This window comes from Diceros bicornis, chromosome 10 (assembly GCF_020826845.1).
Source record: "Diceros bicornis minor isolate mBicDic1 chromosome 10, mDicBic1.mat.cur, whole genome shotgun sequence".
NCBI classification, from domain to species: Eukaryota; Metazoa; Chordata; class Mammalia; order Perissodactyla; family Rhinocerotidae; genus Diceros; species Diceros bicornis.
In genome coordinates, this window is record NC_080749.1 from 82,836,781 (window position 1) to 82,852,349 (window position 15,569).

At 47.0% G+C, this 15,569-nt stretch overlaps 1 protein-coding gene across 1 annotated transcript in view; it reads left to right on the top strand.

Moving 5' to 3' along the window:
• PARD3B (par-3 family cell polarity regulator beta) overlaps positions 1–7,022 on the top strand; it is a 931,426-nt gene extending 924,404 nt beyond the window's left edge. The window contains exon 23 of the mRNA XM_058549666.1: positions 3,951–7,022. Coding sequence (XP_058405649.1) covers positions 3,951–4,308 — 358 coding nt within the window. The 3' untranslated portion in view covers positions 4,309–7,022. The remainder of the gene's footprint in view (positions 1–3,950) is intronic.
• The last annotated feature ends 8,547 nt before the right edge of the window (positions 7,023–15,569 follow it).

The following is a 15,569-nucleotide window of genomic DNA, read 5'->3' on the forward strand; positions in this document are numbered from 1 at the left end:
TCTGGTGGGAAAGGTGGGCAGTGCTGTGACAGAGGAGACTAGACATCACCTGGACCTCTGGTTCCTGCTCATCAATCCTTAAACCCAGGTACTTCAACCCGTGGCCATCACACCTGGTTTTCTTTGACGTTGTCTCTGAAGGCCCTTTGTTTGGAACCCTGTGTCCTGTATTTTTAAATGCATACATTAAGATGTTCCTAGATTATTGTGTTTATGACAGAAACAAAGAAAATTTCTTTGCTGGACCATAATAAAACCAGTCCTTAACTGATACTTGAATAAATACATGGTAGGATTCAAAATTACTCATGCCTCTTGGTCTATTCCAGGGGCTCATGCCTCTTCATCTATTCCTGTAAGTATAGCCACCTCCTTCCTAGCTAAAAGTCCTTCCAATATTGAGCCCTTTCCCCATACAGGATTGTCTTTGCACATGTAGGAGCATGCCTTCCATCCTTCCACAGATGGAGGCAGGTGGTACCCAGGGGCTGGCTATCTGACCTAATCACCTGCTGATTTTCACTCCCTTTTTTGTTTAATGAAAAATAGTGACATACTGAGATGGCAAAGGAGGAAAATCTCATGTAGAGAAAATTATTCTTATTGTTTCTTCTCTTGTCAATACCATATAGCTCTGTCGTGTTTGGGCGTGAAGGTTAACATTCACTATTGCACGCATTTGTGTTTTTAGAAACTGTGTGCCTGAGGTAGTTCCTGTGAGTTTTCCAAGCAAAATCTGAATCCTTTTGGCCTCCAGAAATGAGCCTAATCAAAAATAAAGAAAGAAAAATTTTTAAAATCTAGATATTTTCGTGACAGCTTCCTCAAAGAGTTATGAAGAAAGCAAATACAGGCTTGTTTCTCTTTTCTTAGGTAAACATGGCTTCCGAGTTAGATTTTCAATTGAAAAGTTGTTTGTTTTAAGAAAAGTAATAACACAAATAAAACTCATGAGTTCACAAGAAAAATAAGGGGTCTTGAAGTACTGGTGCGTTTACTATTTGGACCCTTGTTTTCGTCAGAATCTCCAGAGGAAGCTGCCCCTGGGTGGCTCAGGGTTGGCTCAAGACACGCAGCCCTGGTCACTGTCATCAGCGTTTCTTAGGTCCCAGAATGCGTTGGTTTTTGTGCTTTCCTACAAATACTAAATTTCACCCAAATCAGGAAACTGTGAGAAGGGAAACTTAAGATTAACAAAGCTAAAAACTCAGCCCCTCTTCTTCATTTTTCCTATCAAGTTCTGTAGTAAATGAGGAGGGCTTTTCCTTTCTGTGTAAAATCGTTCCTTTAAGCACACACACGTTCATAATATTCACAAGCACTTAGACATTGTTCTGGCAAAAGTCTGCAGAAAATGCTCAATTTTGAGTGAAAAGTTATTATAAACAACAGCAACGCTCCCCATCAAAGAAAGAAAAATTCTTCTAGCGCTCTTTGAACCTTAAACAGTGTTTTTATAGGCCAGCTCATTGTTTTTCTTCTCTCTGAAAAATTAAAAACGGTAACCGTTTTGCTGGGTTCTACAGAAGAAGACAATTTCCATGATTTCATTTCTTGACAAAGAACAGCTACCTCGCTTGGTTCCTGCCGCATGTAAGCAAACTCTCGGACGTCGAGTCTCGTAGAGGAAACAATGTGGGACCACAAAGCTATCTTGAGCTCTGCCCCTCTGCCCAGGGCAATCCTCCCTGCCCCTCGTGGCTGGGGTAGGTGGACGAGTCACGGGGTGAGGTGTGGGAGGAGAGAGAGCGACTGTCCCCCTGTGCATGCACCCTTCACTGTCATGGCGTCGCTCAGAGTGGCTTCTGACCCATCACCACTTGATCCCGGTTGTCTCTCCAAAAATGAAAAAACCAAGGCATGCCTGTCTTTTATAATGTTCTGTTTTAAAAGGGAGAAATCTCAGGGGAGGGAACAGGACCCTAAAAGTCCAAAGCCTGGAATTCCTCCTTTCTCTCTTTCCATTTTAAACAGGAAACATTCACGCTAAGAGGGTCCGGAGGGAGCGTTGGTTCTGTGTTCATTTTAAGGCAGATAATGTTTGTGTGTTGCAAATGTCAGTGATTTATCCCAAGGGCTTAAAATGAGTGCAGAGAAACCACATGTTTCACTTCATGCAGAGAAATATCTTCAGTCGATTTTGAGAGAAAGCACAGGTTAAGGATTTTTTTTAAGTGTTTCGGAAATCTCTAACATGAACCAAAAGGAAACAGAAATGAGCACGGGGGGAGGAGGCTTAAGATATTTTACAATAAAAGATATAATGAATGCTGGAAGTTTTCTAAATGAAAAATAAAATTCTGTGGGAAAGGGAAGATGGAATCGTGATCCTTTACTTCCCGGGCTCGAGTGACGGATGACGCATTTGTGTGCTATTTGTCATGGACAATTTAAAACAGAGCAAAGCTAACTGCTCTGAATAATAGCAGTTGATGCTGTAATAACTTGTACACAAACAATTTAATTTTTTTGTCTGAAAACCCTCACTAACTCAATTACCCCAGGCTCAAGGATCTATCTTTCATTATTATCCATAGCCAAATTAAGACATAAAAAAGTAGAGAGAGACTCCTGTTCATCCTCATGAGTGGTTCCCGTGCTGCTTTCAAATGCACCCGAGCTTGGAGCTCGTCAAGCCTTCACTGATGGGGGACTTTCCAAGTCGTTTTCACATCAGGCTGCAGATGCCGGGTGATTTGGACTCACATTGACAGGGCTTGATTGACTACAGACTCCGTGCTCTCACAGCCTTGCCGTTTCTTTCACGTGTTCTACCAGTTTGTACTCGGACATTGGAGAGCTTCTCATTAATTGTTATTTTTGCTGTTTCCCTTTAAAAAAATAATAAAAGGAGGAAGGATCCTCCCTGAGAGACGCCGCAACAGTGCAGGGTGCGTGTCCACGGGGACAGTAAAGAGTGGGAAGGAGCTGGGGATGGCGGTGGTGAATCTGTGCACAGAAGGTTTACGGGATTTTAAGAGCCACAAATAGAACCACGTGTCTAACCCCAGGCTAGATAAGAGGCAGTCATCTGCACGTTGTTCAGAGACGTGGTGCTCCTGTTATGGCAAAGGCATCAGGAGATGCTTGTCTTAGTGGAGAGATCCTGGCAGGGTGGCCTTCTGTTAGTGTTTATCCTCGCCCCGGACCTTTCCGTGTGCCTGCTCCTTACACAGTGCAACCTCCAGCTGGTTTGGCTTTCCCCACTCTGCTACCGGCACAGTGGTGCTTCTAGACTTTGCTGTAGAATTGCTCTATATCAAAGTTCTAGGTGAGTATTCCCAGCTCTGGGTTGGGACTTTTTCTAGGAACTGCCAAGAGGGGAGGGCATACTAATCCACACAGGGATGTGACAGAAGCCAACCAGGGTTACACCAAGACCATGGCCCATGTAAAGAGCACCCACAGACCTGGGAGAGAAGGGAGGGCCTCAGTGGGACTTCATGGCTCTGAATGACCTGTGCATTTCCACCATCATATGTGAGACAGGCGTTAGGTAGGCAGAGGAGGGGAGGGGTTCATGAGCTCAGCCTTAAGAATGCCAAACTCTGCCTTGTTTAGGAAGCTACTTGGGTTACTATACTAAAGGCCAACATAAGAGGATACAAACAAGACAGAGGTCTGTTTCTCTCTCATGCACAATCTGAGTGTAAGCAGCCCTGGCGGACACAGTGGCTCACTGGTGTCCAGGACCCAGGCTCTTACCCTCTTGTTGCTCTGCCCTCCTCAGAATGTGGCTTTCACCTTGTGGTCTAAAATAGCCACTCTATTGCCCAACAGGAAGGAGAGAAGGAAAGAAGAAGGTTCCCTCTCTTCTTCTTAAGGGCACACATCACTTCTGCTCACATCCCATTGGCCACACCAAACTAGACGGGAGGCTGAAGAATGTGTTCTCCAGCTGGACAGCCAGCTTAGTAGCTGTTGATCTGTGTCTGCTCTTCTCTTTCCAGGGGAGGACCAGCCGATCCTGTTGACTATCTGACAGCAGCACCTCTTGGGCTCTACAAGGAAAGGGAGCTTCCGTATTACCCAGGGGCTCACCCTGTGCATCCTCCCAAAGGGAGCTATCCCCGCCCCCCGGATGTGAGGGTCGCAGATCTCCGGTATCCTCAGTACTACCCGCCCCCACCAGCCCCCCAGCACAAAGGACCCTTCCGACAGGATGTGCCACCTTCCCCTCCTCAGCACCACAGAGTGCCAACCTACCAGGAAGTGGGCAGACCCGGGCCCCGAGGGGGCAGCCCCGACCAGTACCCCTACCGCACCCAGGATCCCCGGCAGAAGGACCCGATGACTGCAGCCGTGTAGCTGAACACCTCGAGCTCGGCGCAGCCCAGAAAGGAAGACGGCTCCCATCACCGTTACCCTTCCTAGACCTCAAGGCCTTCTTCCTGTTAAGAATTGTCCATGGTACAGATGAGGTTTTTCTCACTGAGGTTTCAACACTTGACTGCTAATTGGAGGGAAAAGGAAGGGACAGGAGTTTGGGGGGCGAATATCAGGAGGAAGGGGAAGGATGGAGCCATAAAAACAATACTGCCTGATATTTGAAATACTTTTAGCATTTTTCCGTTCAGTGAGAGTGGTCATTGCACAGGCAAATAACAGTGGAGATATTCCACGTGGTGCCTCCCTGGCTGGGTAACCTGCGTGCGCACACGCGCCCTGTAGAATTGGCAGCACGGAGGCCGTCTCTGCCCAGATCATCATCCATTCAGAGGCTGAGCTTCAGCCACCACATTAGAGTTATTGAGTCGATGGGCATCTTAAGTGAGCAGGTTTTTCTTTGAAAAAACAAACAAACAAACAAACACAACAAACGTGACTAGTGATCTTGAAATGCTTTATACCCGGAGGAAGACGGCGTCTCTTTATCTGAAGAATTTCTCAGGTTCCCGGTACCACTCACTTGGTATAAGCATCTCACATTTCCTGACTTTTATATAAAAGTAAGATGCAAATGCAGTATTAGTGCCCTGGGAGAATGTGCAAAGCAAGTTGGAGCTTCCAGAAGGAGTATATTCCGAGGGCCAAGGGGGAAGAGGCTGAAACTCCGTGGCCTCGCCTTCCTTCCTCCCACGTCCCAGGCTGGAGGGCAGGGAGATACCTGCTTTCAGAGTCGTGCCCGAATCTCCTGCCTGTGGTTGTTGTGACTGGAGCCTCTACATTAAGGCTCCCACTTGAGAGTGAAAATGTGCTTGAGAAAAAGAGGCCAGTGGTTAGGGCACACAGGAAGCAGTGTCCTGGAGGTACCCGTTCCAGATCAGTGCCAAACAGTGCCATCTGCACCGAGGACGGGGGGTGGGGCTGGGTGCAGCTTTGGAGATTGACAGCCAGCAGGTAGTAGATGGCAGGGACTGCGTGTGTGCATGTGTGCGTGTATGTGTGTGTGAAGGCATGTGATTACCAGTGTGGGGAGTGGAAGATAAAAATGCTTGCTGGAAAGTTTGATGAGGAAAGGAATAAAAAGGAAAAAAAAAAAAAACAGAAATAAGGGAAGGGAGGAGAGGCATAGAACTAAATCATTCTCTGTCTGCTCTATTTCATTAACTAAAGTCAAGGCAGGACAGAGGCCCAGGTCTCCAACTGGGGAAACAAGGTCTTAGGGCTTTGAAAAGCTGAAACCCCACCCTCCAAAACCCGTCACAATTTCTTTTGAGCTTTGCAGCTACTTTCTACTTATTTCAACAGTGTGTCTAAAACTTATAACCTGACCCAAATGAGAATGCAGACAGAAGACTGAGAAAGAGCAGAACCTGGGAGCAGTGGTTTGAACTGCTGAGTGGTTCTTGAAATACTTTAAGCCTTTTCACATTCCTTCTTCATTCCCTCCAAAAAAAAAAAAAAAAAAAAAGTCAAGTTCAATTTAGACATATTTTGGCCAAGATTAGAATACCTCTGACTGATAGGGTTTAATAAATTATAGTATTATTGAATATGTAGAGTATCCATCTAGCCCAGCCTAGTCTTATTTTTTTAGCTTGAAATTGAGTTCTGTTCCCAGGAATGATGCACCTGCTGGTTTTAGTCGTCAATGGTGTTGCTTATGGCACTTGGAGAGGTACAGCTTTCTGAGCTACAGTTACTTCTGGCCCCTTTGAGAACAGACCCTCAGGTTGTTGTCTGCCCTCTGTCATCTCTCTTAAGCCAGGACCTTTCGATTGTTTGCAGTTTGTGCAAAGAGGTTGAGGGTCTCGGCCTGCTCACCTGGAGGGGGCGTGAGGGGGGCGCAGGGTCTCCCTGCCAGCGTGCTCGGTGCCGCCTCCCCTCACACAGAATAAACCTTCTGGGAGAAAATGACGCGCTGAGGGAAATGTACTTGTTTGAAGCATTAAAAAGCAGCTCTTCAGTATGTTCCGTAGTTTACCCAGATTTCTCCAGACTAGTGGACTTAACCAAGCCAGAGGGGCCTTCTGGATGAAGGCCCGGGCCTCTGAGGGGCAGCGGGGCAGAGGCGTACGGGGAGGTGTCCTGCTGTGTTGGAGGAGCAGCCCCTGTATGAAGAAGGCCTGTGTCTACCCCTCGGCCACCCTGGGGGCACGTGCCCCCAGCCGCAGGCCCAGGGCGGGCGCTGCAAGCGGGGTTCTGTGTTGTACACACAGTTGGTAAAAGAGCCACCAGTCCTGAGGGGCGCCCGGGCTGGGAAGGTGCTATCAGTCTGGACAGAAATAGGTTACAGCAGTTTTCTTTTCTTGCTAGAAGTGTAACACAGGCCCCACTTGACCGTGCCCGAAAGAGGCTAACGTCAGGTGTGCGACAGAGGCTCCGTCAAGCCAAGCAACAGTTGGGAACAGCTCAAACCTAGCTTTATAAACATCTGTGTCCCAGCCCTCCACTGGTCCCCAGCCAGAGGTTACAGGCTCTCCCCCAGTGTTTGGAAGACCAAGCTGTCACCAGTATGTGCCCAGTAGCAGGAAACCGTCCCGCTTTATTTACAGCCTTGGACAAAGTCAATCAGGCGTCTCCGCGTGGCTCAGAATGCTGATGGCCCCCAGGAAGAGCGCGGCACAGCAAGCTGCAGACCCGCCCACGCACACCCACCTGCTCCTGATCTCACCCCTGCGTCGTGTAGGCCCGAAATGATGGCCTCAAGTCACTGCGTACTTTAAAGAGCTCTGATTTCGTCCCTTTTTGCAAGAGTAGAGAAACGAAGGGGCGCAGATCGTTGAAAACTTTAGATGCAGGAGTCTAGCCTTCCGCAGGGAGAGAAGCTCGTCTCACTCCCCCGTGGTCCATCAAGCTGTGGCACTGTCACTCTGGATTTGACATTGCCTCCCCACAGTATCCAATCCGTGGATGAAAGGCAAGCTCAAAGACAGCGTTTTCTTAAATCATGATTAACAAACAAAAATTGGAAAAAACATTACTGTGAAGGTCATTTTTCTTAGGTCTTTAGGTCTGTATGCATTGACCCCCACAGGACAGCACGCAGCAAAGATCGTATAATTGAGAGCATGGTGAGACTCACAGACCCACTGTCACCCACGAGAAACTGTGCCCGCTGCCTGATAGAGGAGATTTGAGACTTCATTGTAGCTTTATTTTTGCCACCAATTAAATAAAATTAAAACATGATGCATTATTCCTTCCAAAGATTCGTGAACTTCTTGAACTAAACGTATCTTCTGAAGGAAATCTACCTGACAACTGTTGGAGTTGTCATGCATGGAGATCAAACCTTTAAATTGATTCCCCTAACCTGTAACCACAGCATTCGTTTTCTGTGGAGGAACATCTTCACATTTCAGGGGGATAGAGAGATCTGGAGAGTCTGGTATGGATAGGAGTGTGTGTCTGTAAAATTCCCATTGGCATTAAACTCTGAAATCCACAATGAACAGCCTTCAAATTGGTGCTAAATTGGGTAGACGCCCTACTGCTTTCTGAGTCCATGAGCAACAGAAAGTCCAGAGTTAGTGCGATTAGCCAGGAGGGAGTTGGATTCAGAAGCAGCCCACAGTATTATTTCTCTGCACTCCCAGTTTGCGCTGACTTGGGTGGAAACGATGCCACGATGAGACCAGAAAGAGGAGCCTCCATAAGATATCCCTACAAAGTCACCTTTCTGATAAAAAGGAGAATAAAAGATGTCTAAAATAAGCCTAGAATCTCATATGCAGCTGTGACTTCTAAGTGCAACTCTCTCTCCCTCAGGTCCTTAAATAGTCATAGAATCACACACAGCCTGACTTCTAAAGATGGGCTTACCTAGGGAGCACGAAGTGTGGTGTGAAGCAACCCCACAGACTGTCTCCTGGCTCAGCCCTTCCCGAGTGTTCTGTTCCCTCTATGCCGACTGCAGTGTGTTTACTACTGGAACATGAAAACAAAACCTGCTGTTTATGTAGTCACTTTTTCTAGTGTTTTCCTATGCTTTTATGATACCAAGTCTGTTTATAAGTGCTGGAGATAAATTATGTGAAATCCTATTTTGGCATATGGGGGTGGAGAATGGATTCTTTACAGACTTTTTAGATGATCCCATTTGTACCACAGAAAACACTTTGGATGTTGTTATATATGAATATATAAATTTTTCTTGTTCTATTTTGCATTAAAATAAAGCTTTATTCAGTCAGTCAGATGTCAGAGTCTTGGTTTTCACCCACCACTGGCTTGTTTTAGGATTGGATGAATGAATAGGCTGGTCTGGTCCTGCTCACCCTTCAACAGCAACGTCAGGGGCAGAGGACACGAGGAGAGAGCACCTGTCACACCCTGGGGTCCCCAAGAAGTAGATGCAGAGACAGAGGTGAGCAAGCAGGAGGTCACTTTGGAAGTGCGCTCGGGTCCAGTACCTGCAGACGGCAGGGAAGGAAGCGGATCGGGCAGAGGGAGGAGCTGAGCTGCCATGTGCTCCCAACTTAGGTCTCAGCCAACTCCACAAGGAAATCTGGAGCTATGGTGGCCCTTCAGAATGGTCCCCAGTGGGGACAAGGAAGCTGGGCTTTTGCTGCTGTGTTGGTCAGTGGGTGTGGGCTACCCCTAGAAAGAGGTGAGATGCAGGCAATGTTCTTCTGGAGAGGCAGTTCCTAAAGGGGGCCGACAGCTGGGGGCCATCTTGGGGAGGTAGGCACAGCAGCTGGGAAAATGCTCCTTCATTCTGGAAGTCTTCATTCCAGGCTGCGCATCACAGCATCCACGACAGCACCCAATACTGTGTTGACCCCTCTCTCCTGCTGGAAACACTCTTACCTTGTGTGTAGAAACATGGTTCTGAGTTGGTTGGCCTTGAGACCATCCCTGTGTTTCCTAAGCTCCTTTATTGGCTTATTCTCAGACCTCCCCACAGTCTCTCTTACAAGTTCATCCACAGCCAAGGTCTCAGCTGCCATCTCTAGACTGACTTGCTCACAACCTCCAGCTCAGATCTGTCTCCTGAGTGGGTGCATGTCCACTTTCCTCCTGGACCTCCCCACTTGGACCTTCCGTAGGCCCTTTGAACTCGACATGCCCAGACTAAAGACATAAGCTTTCTCTAAAGAAATCTGCTCCTCGTGATTCTGTCCTGGCCGATGGCACATCGTGTTCACAGTTACAAACCAGAAACCTGGAAATTATGCTTGACTTCTCGTTTATATAACTCTGCCCCTTCACCCCACCCATCCCCATCTGATGAGATGGAGGGCCAGCAGTTCCGTCCAGTGTGTCCATACTTCCTAGCATCCTGCCATGCCTTGGCTCAGCCTCATCACTTCTCACCCAGCCTCTTCAGGAACCTTCTATGTGACCTCCTACCTCTGACATGCTTCCTTCCAACCCACCTGTATACTATACAGACCTACCACCTGCTTTGCTGAATAAAATTTTATTGGAACACATACACATCCATTCACTTGCCTGTTGTCTAGAACTCTTTCATGCTACAATATCAACCTCCACTCTACTGTCACAGGAGTTTCTGAAATGGAGATCTGACCATATGACTCTTCTAGAAGCAGAATAGTCTTGTTGAAAGAACATTGGATTTGAAAACAGGCAGACGTGGATCTAAAATCAAGTTCAACACTAATTAGTTGTGTACCTTTGGGTAAAATATTTATCCCTCTAGGCCTCAGTTTCACCATTTCTGAAGTGGAACTACTATACATCTTGTGGGACTGTTTTTAGAATTAACTCACAAGACAAATATAGGCGTTCTGGAGCCAGTTGGACCCAGCTGCCGAGAGCCAGTGTCCACATCTCTTCTCAACTCCATGTTCCTTGATGTCACATTGGTAGCTTGAAATAGGCCATGTTGGAGGGATTTACAACACAGAATTCAGTGCACCATATGAAACAGGACTTTTCTTACCTCTAGAGAGCCAGTTGTTAAACATTACCTGCACACCACTGTGTATAACATACACTGTTATATGTTTGCCAGGACACCACACCGTATAACATATAGTGTTATATGTTTACAAGTGCACAACAGTGTATAACATATACTGTTATATGTTTACCAGCACATCAGAATGTATAACATATACTGTTATATGTTTACCAGCACACTACAGTGTATAACAAATACTGTTATATGTTTACAAGCACACCACAGTGTATAGCATACACTGTTATATGTTTACCAGCACACCACTGTGTATAACATATACTGTAATATGTTTACAAGCACACCACAGTGTATAGCATACACTGTTATATGTTTACCAGCACACCACTGTGTATAACATCTACTGTAATATGTTTACAAGCACACCACAGTGTATAACATATACTGTTATATGTTTACAAGCACACCACAATGTATAGCATATACTGTAATATGTTTACCAGCACACCACAGTGTATAACATATACTGTAATGTTTACAAGTACACCACAATGTATAGCATATACTGTTATGTTTACCAGCACACCACAGTGTATAACATACGCTTATATGTTTATAGCACACCGCAGTGTATAACATATACTGTTATATGTTCACCAGCACACCACAGTGTATAACATATACTGTTACAGGTTTACCAGCACACCACAGTGTATAGCATATACTGTTATATGTTCACCAGCACACCGCAGTGTATAACATATGCTGTTACATGTTCACCAGCACACCACTGTGTATAACATATACTGTTACATGTTCACAAGTGCACCACTGTGTATAACAGATATAATTATATGTTCACCAGCGCACCACAGTGTATAACATACATTATATATTTACCAGCACACCGCTGTGTGTAACATACACATTTGCCCAGCAGTCAAAGAAAATTAATCTTTGCCCCCATTCACACACACGTACACATTCACTCCTCTAAACCTTTCTGTGCCCCCTACTACTTACAGCTTAAAGTCTAAAATCCAAAGCCCTCCAAAATCTGTCCACTGTGCCTCTCCCTCCTCATGTCTTGTTACTTCCAGTTTCACATCTTGTGCTACTGTTATTCCAAGTTACTTTTATTTATTTGAACCAGGCACACATTTCACAGCTCCGTACTGTGGCAACATGCAGTAAGCATAGCTGACCCTGCCCAAAATGCCCTTTGTCCTGTGGACCCTCACTCGTCCTTCAGGCCCCGGTCAAGCGGCTTTCTCCACGGAGACTTCAAGGCAGAGATGGAGATTGGCTCCCTCACAGCCAACCCACCTCCCGTAGCAGGTCTTGCTGCAGGCCAGAGGCACTGAAGCTGGAGACCACGTTTTCCCAACTTCCTCACAGCCTGGGTTCCACGTGAGGCCCAGCTTCTACCAATGAGGCCAAACTCTCTGGGAGACGGAGCTGAGGCCCAGAGACGCTTCTGCTGGCAAACACAGTAACAGAGGCGTGTGGTGTTTCTGCAGGAGTGGCCAGCCTCTAGCTTCCTGGAGGTCCAGGGGCTGTGTGAGGGTCACCACGTGTTAGCGTGGGTCACAGCGGAGGCGACGTGGTTCTGTTGCCCACAGGTGGGGCCCTGGCTTTCTGATCATCGAAGGGTAGCAACTCCCTCGGTGGGCTGGTTCTGTAATGTCGTTCTGATATTTATTCCTGGAAGCTTTGCCTACACCTTGCTCCTCCAGCCCTTCCAACAATTTTGCAAACACTGAACTCCCCACTAAACTAGCTAGAAGGGACTCAGTTATCTGCAACTAAACCGACCACGATACCTCTGCGGCCCTTCACCCGAGGCAGAGTTGGTAATTCCATCCTGGATGTTACCAAGACACTTTCTGCAGATCCTTAATAAAACTTTTACTACCTCGATTACAATGATTAGTTTCCACGTCTTTGTGGCCTTCCAAGGAATATCATATTCGTAACACGTTGCCCAGCTCTGACTATACGCTCAGGAAATATTTGTTGAATTCATTTGAATGAAGAAATGAGGTGTGAGGATTCTTTTTCTGAATTGCTGCACGGCTGACGTTCCACCTCACAGCTCAAGCCGTAAATCTCAGAGTCGTGTTGTTCAAGATCTCCTGGTATTATTCTCGAGGTGAAAGGCGTTAGCTCACGTGGGCAGGCCAGATTCCAATTTAAAACATGAAGCACACTAGGAGATTGTAAATGCAATGGCTAATGCATTATTTAGAGAGCAAAGAGAGACTTAAGTAAAGAGAAAATGTATTACTTACAACTTACTAAGATGGAAATACTTTCAGTGACAGATGATTACTATTATTAGTGTATAATTCCTTGGATTTTAGGCAAGTGCTTTGCAATCACATGCATTACGTTTTCCTTTAGACAACTGTAGGTGGCGAGTTGGATGGCTCCCTGACTTTCGTAAGGAAACTGAGTCCTGCATACAATGGTCCTAAAATAGAGATTTAATGAACGCTGTTTAGGCATATCCAAAGGAACTAGAGGTTACTTCATAAGTGTCTTGACAACTGAGAATTTTTTTAGTGGCCATGTTTATTCTCACTAATTATTGTTTACAGTACAAGCGGAATGTTTCATGATCACAGTAATTTTTGCTTCTCATACAGTCAAAGAACATCAGGTTCACACTGATTTTACAGCTGAAGAAAGTGAGACATGAAGAAGCCAACCAGGTAATCCAGAGCCACACAGAGAGAGAACGCCTGGCTTCCTCTATCTGTCGTGTATCTTTGAGGACCTACTCTGTCCCTGGGGCCTGTGCCAGCTCCCGAGCAGGCCCTCTGCAGCGTAGTGGGTACCGCCAGGTGGCGTTAGAAGTTCCTTCCTCAGCACGTGGCCAGTGTGCATCATCCCTGTCCCTTCCTACGCACTGGGCTCCCGGAAGTCATTGGCCACAGATGGCCCATGTCCTCTGGAAGAGGGCGAGAGATGCTTCAGCTGTCAACATTTAACATCCAACTCTCATCCTTCTGACTGGAACCTTTATTTGGCTGGTTGTTGCTGACCCTCCTCTCACAATCCCAAATTCCTGTTTGCTACATAATAATGAATGTGTGACACCATAAAAACAGTTTAACTGGACCCTGTCAACCCTTGACCTTGCAGCTCTTCTGCCTAGTCAATCTAAGGAGAAGCACAAAAGTAAAATGAGACTCCCTCGTTGCCCAGCAGAGACTTCACGTAGGAGGCTGTAAAATGCGGCCGAGGATCCCAGACACAGAAGAGCCCTGAGAGTCGGGTAGGAGAGACAAGCGAGCCTACAAAGAGCCCAGACTCAAGGCTGAACGCGGCGAGTGCTTGGGGGGTGCACTGCCAAGGCAGCCTGACTCTGGACTTGGGTGTAGACGGGTCAGGGCAGGTCTCAAAGGATGGGAGAATGTAAGAGGCCAAGCAGAGAAGGGCATCGGCTTCCCGGCCAAAGAAGAGGACACAGGGGTCTGCGCAGAGGCAGGAAACCTGCAAATACAGACGATTCGGAGGCAGGGGGAGGACGGTGTGTGGTTAATAGTAATTAAAGGGGAGGGTTGTAGATTAATAACAATAACAGCTAATATTAGTCAGTGCATAGCAAGTGCCAGATACTGGCTGAAGTGTTTTTCATATTTTATCCCATTTAATCCTCAAGGTATGAGAAAACAGAGCCTTAAATGAATTTAGTAACTTGCCCTGGGAATGTCAGACCAGACAAGAAGAGGGTGCCTAGGCACTCCAGGGACTCACACAAGTGGGTATTTAACTAGAACTGGCCCAGACGAAGCACTATGCAGGCTGAACTAGGAAAATTCAAGTCATCAGCCTTCCTCGAGAGGGGAGGGCCAAGACTCACTGAGCACACAGGAGCGAGGCTGGTCGCTTTGCCTACGTTTATCTCATTTTCCTGTCACATCAGTTAAGATGGGCATTATCCCCATTTTACAGATGAGAAAACTGAGGCTCTCAGAGAATAAGGGCTAGCTGTGGCTGGTAAAGTGGCAGCTCTGATCTCAAACCCAGCTCTGCATCCACAGTGCTGCTTGCTCCACCAATGAAGAGTGGAGATTACAAGTAAATCTCTGTGCAATTTCTTTTAATTCTTCATCGCTTACGTTGTTATTACTATTTAAAGAGTGTGCACTGTTGAAGAAAATTCAGAATGTGTAAATGCAGATTTTGACATTTTAGACTCAAGAAACAGGCAGCTTGTGTTAGTTGCACTATATATTAAATTATAATCTATGTAGACAGCAGTTTTGAAAGGTATCCAGGCAAATAAGTTGTATTTCTGGCTGCAGTCAGACAGGTAGATGAAACCTTGATGACTTAATTCCCCACCTATTAAAGGTAGAAGTAGACCAAGACCCTGAGCTGCTGAGAGGCTGCCAGGAAATTTATTAAGAGCAGCGAAGTGCAGGGCCATAATTTCAACAGGTTCTCCTGCTCCTCTGGTTGTTTTCCCAGGTGTCTCGGCTCAGAACCATTCAGCGTTCTTATCACCAGGGAGAGGTGCCTACTTCCGAGGACGCTCTCCAGCCTGCAGCCACCTCTGTCCTGCAGTCACAGCCACTCGTGGGGGAGATTTAAGAGCTGCCGCACGCGCTGCGCTGTCTTGATCTGCAGAGAGCTGTGGTGTCGCCCTTTGATTTATGGAAAGTGCGGCTCAAACCCAGCCCCATTCTTTATTAGAGCAGCTTTTAGTCATATTATCCCTCTCCAGTTCCAGGTCCCAATACCGCCACCACGCAGGAGTCAAATCCCTCTGATAAGCAGCGTTCCGGCCGATTGGAAAGGGCCTCTGCCTTGCCCGCTCCCGCCATCCTGCCTCCCCACCCCCTAGGTGTGAGGTGGAGGTAGGAGGAGGATGGAGACCGTGGTGCAGCCCTGGCTCCAGGTGGCCTTTCAATATCCGTTTTTCTCCTGACCCTCTCTTGACCTTCTCCGTGTGACAGTGTTTGGCCTGGGGCTGTGCCTCTTCGCGGTGATTTTTCCCATCCAGGCTTTCAAGGGGAAGCCTCAGAGAGGTGCAGCCGCACTGCTTTGGACCCCGCTTTCAAAGGCTCCCGCTCTCTGGGCTGTGTCCTGCAGAATCAGGAGACAGGATGCAGGCCCCCAGTGGAGAACACCGGAGAGCAACGGGCACATGAGTACCTGCAGGTGAACCGACTGTCTTGTGGGCGTCCAGTGTATGAAACTGGGCTCTTCCCAGAGCATGGAGCTCTGCGTCTACAGATGTTTCACCCAACACACAAACCAGGCCTGTGCCACGTAAGGCGGGGGG